Source organism: Gigantopelta aegis, chromosome 5 (assembly GCF_016097555.1).
Source record: "Gigantopelta aegis isolate Gae_Host chromosome 5, Gae_host_genome, whole genome shotgun sequence".
Lineage (NCBI taxonomy): Eukaryota > Metazoa > Mollusca > Gastropoda > Neomphalida > Peltospiridae > Gigantopelta > Gigantopelta aegis.
The window spans coordinates 8,385,731-8,388,825 of record NC_054703.1 but is presented as its reverse complement, the minus strand read 5'-3'; the positions used below and the strand labels follow the sequence as shown (position 1 = coordinate 8,388,825).

At 39.8% G+C, this 3,095-nt stretch overlaps 1 protein-coding gene across 1 annotated transcript; it reads right to left on the bottom strand.

The window, feature by feature from the left end:
• Positions 1 to 1,822: 1,822 nt before the first annotated feature.
• LOC121373537 (putative nuclease HARBI1) lies at positions 1,823 to 2,476 on the bottom strand. The gene has a single exon (XM_041500215.1). It carries the CDS (start codon positions 2,474 to 2,476, stop codon positions 1,823 to 1,825), a length of 654 nt encoding a protein of 217 aa, XP_041356149.1.
• Positions 2,477 to 3,095: the final 619 nt, after the last annotated feature.

The following is a 3,095-nucleotide window of genomic DNA, read 5'->3' as shown; positions in this document are numbered from 1 at the left end:
TCACCAACTAAGTCCACATTAACCAAATCTAAGTCCTTAGACCAAGTCTTCTTAAAAAGAATCTTATTTTAGTATATTTCACCAACTAAGTCCAAATATGAGAAAACTATGTTTAGTGAAATGTGGCCTAATAGGAGTTAGACTGGATCTGCATGTGTGAAATCAATGAAATTACTGATCTGTGACAACAACCTTCATGTTGCATGAGAAATATTTCCTATAAAAGAGCACATGCACGTGCATGCGTTTCAGTGTTAGATTGAAATGGACAAACGAAAGCGTGCAGAAAATTTCAGCAATGAAGAAAATTTTTATTTATCACAGTTAATTAGGGACAAAGAATTAATAATTGAAAGTAAGAAGATTGATGCCGCGACTGTAAGAAAGAAAAATGAAGCTTGGCATGTCATTAGAAGTGAAATGATATCGCAATTTGCAGATAAACCGATTCGAAGTGACAAACAATTAAAGGATTTTTGGCGAAGGGCCAAAATTAAAGCCAAAAGTGAAATTTCATTCGCTAAAAGGTCATTAAATAAAACTGGAGGCGGCCCAAAAGATAAAGCCATTAGTGAACAAAGTCAGTTAATCGCGGATACAATTGGGGATGATGTTCTTAGCCTACAACGTAACAGGTATGACGATGACGTGCCCACTACTTCAGATGTAGTCGAGAGAACATCCAACAGTTCGGTATCAGTTACCAGTCGCGCAATTCATGTCCGGGCCCAACAACCGGAAGCAAGCAACGAACTTGAAGACAATTACAATTACAATGACGATGTTGACGCAGGCGACACCACAACTGTTGACGCAGGCGACACCACAACTGTTGACGCAGGCGACACCACAACTGCTGACGCAGGGGACACCACAACTGCTAACGCTAGCACCATCGAATAACGTAAGTATGTTGTCTTGTATTGTATCTTTACCGGCCCCGGTGATGTATGTCCATGCCAGCGGGATAAAAGCTGGCAGGTACTGGGTACGAATACCACTCGAAGCATGGGATATGTAATTGTTGTATCGGCTCCAACCCAGAGCGTGTTAGGGAGGCCGGGTAAACACTTGCACCAACCAGTGGTGCACAAATGATATAACAAAGACCGTGGTTTGTGCTATCATGTCTGGGAAAGTTAATATGAAAACAACTTAATAAATAACATTTAAAAACCATTAAATGCTAAAGAATAAATATATATTCCTTCATCTGACATGTATTTACTCAAAATTATTCATTTCATATTTACCTAGTTACTCAACAGCCAACAGCGCATCATCCGAAATACTTGAGATGAGAAAGAAGGAGCACACTCGCCGGATGGAACTGATGGATTTGAAAGAGAGGGTGCTACTTTTGAAAGAAAAGAAACTCAAGAAGGCACTTGACATTATTATTTGATTGTTATTTTCTAGTCTATAAATATACAATATACTATGAAAATAAATAATATCACTTTTCAAAGAATCACGTTCCAACCAGTGCACCACGACTGGTATATCAAAGGCCTTGATATGTACTATCCTGTCTATGGGAAAGTGCATATGAAAGATCCCTTGCTATATAAGAAAAATGTAGCGGATTTCCACTGACTACGTGTCACAATTTGCATATGTTTGACGTCCAATAGCCGATGATTAATAAATCAATGTGCTCTTGTGGCGTCGTTAAACAAAACAAACTTAACTCATATCTGATTTTACAATATATATTTCAAATAGAAAATACTGCTGAAATTCATAGTCCAATAGTCCAATAGATTTTGATACAACATGGTGTCAAAATTCATCACAACACAAATTATTAGTGAAAATTATTTTATATGAGCATTCTGCGGAATGCTAATCCCCTGGGGTTATTCTGCTCTCTGATGTTGACGTCATTCTGTAGGGCATGGACAGCATATCCTGGAAAGTCTGCATCTCTATTGTCACGAGAAATATTGTGAAGGACACATATGGCAACAATGACAGCTTTACTTGTTTCAATGTGACATCGTAAACGTGAATCCACACCGATGCAGGGGAATCTTCTCTTCAGTAATCCAAACACACGTTCTATGATGTTACGTGTGCGCCGGTGTGATGTGTTATAGCGGCGTTCTGAATCAGTACCTGCTCTGAGAACTGGCGTCAAAAGGTATCTCTCGCATGCGTATCCATTGTCCCCCAATATAATCCCCCTGATCGTTCCATCTTCAAGATGATCCCGTAGAGTGCTTGAGCGGAAGATACGACTGTCATGACTAGATCCCGGCCATCGTGCCACCACATTCGTTATCTTCATGGAAGAATCACACACCATTTGCACATTGAGGTAGCCCTTGCGATTCATGTATGAGGCTGCATTATGAACCTTTACTGGGCAAGCGACTCTAATGTGCGTTCCATCTATACACCCACTAATGCCTGGAAATCCTGCCATGTTGTGAAATTGTCTCTTTATGTGGACTGATTCTTCATCATTTGGCATCTTTATGTACTGCGGTCTCAATGATGCAATTGCTAAGCTCACCCGTTTCACTATCCTGCAAACAGATGAAGAACTAATTACACCGAGGTCGCCTGCCACCCGTTGATAGCAACCAGTTGCATAAAATCGCAAGCATGTAAGTAATTGCAACTCATTAGAAATGGCGTTATTTTTATTTGTATCGTGAGTGATTTGTCCTGCAATGAGATCAAGGACATTGTTAGCGCTTACTTTGGATAATCTGAATCTGCTTGAGAATTCCTTATCATTGTATAGTTCAAAATAGTTGACCCTATTTCTGAAAATACGCCTTCTTCTCAAACGCCTCGTCCTTTCGCCAGGTACCACTACTGCATGCAGCGCGTGTATGTCCCGTATGTCTGCATCCGCCATTTACATCGACGACAACTGAGCTGAACAGAAGGTGTAGACGTGGGTTGAAGTTAGTCTAAAATATCACTTTATTTAGACCAAGTTAACAGTCATTTGGACGTAGACCAAGTTGGTGAAATGAATTCATCATTTTAGACAGTTTTAAAGTGATGTTAGACCTGTTTTAGTACTTAAACTTAGTTGGTGAAATCGGCTGTTAATGTCATCGTATTTGCACAGATAACCA

Coding starts and splice junctions, on each gene's coding strand:
- LOC121373537 (XM_041500215.1), bottom strand. CDS start 2,476: ATGCCAAATGATGAAGAATCAGTCCACATAAAGAGACAATTTCACAAC.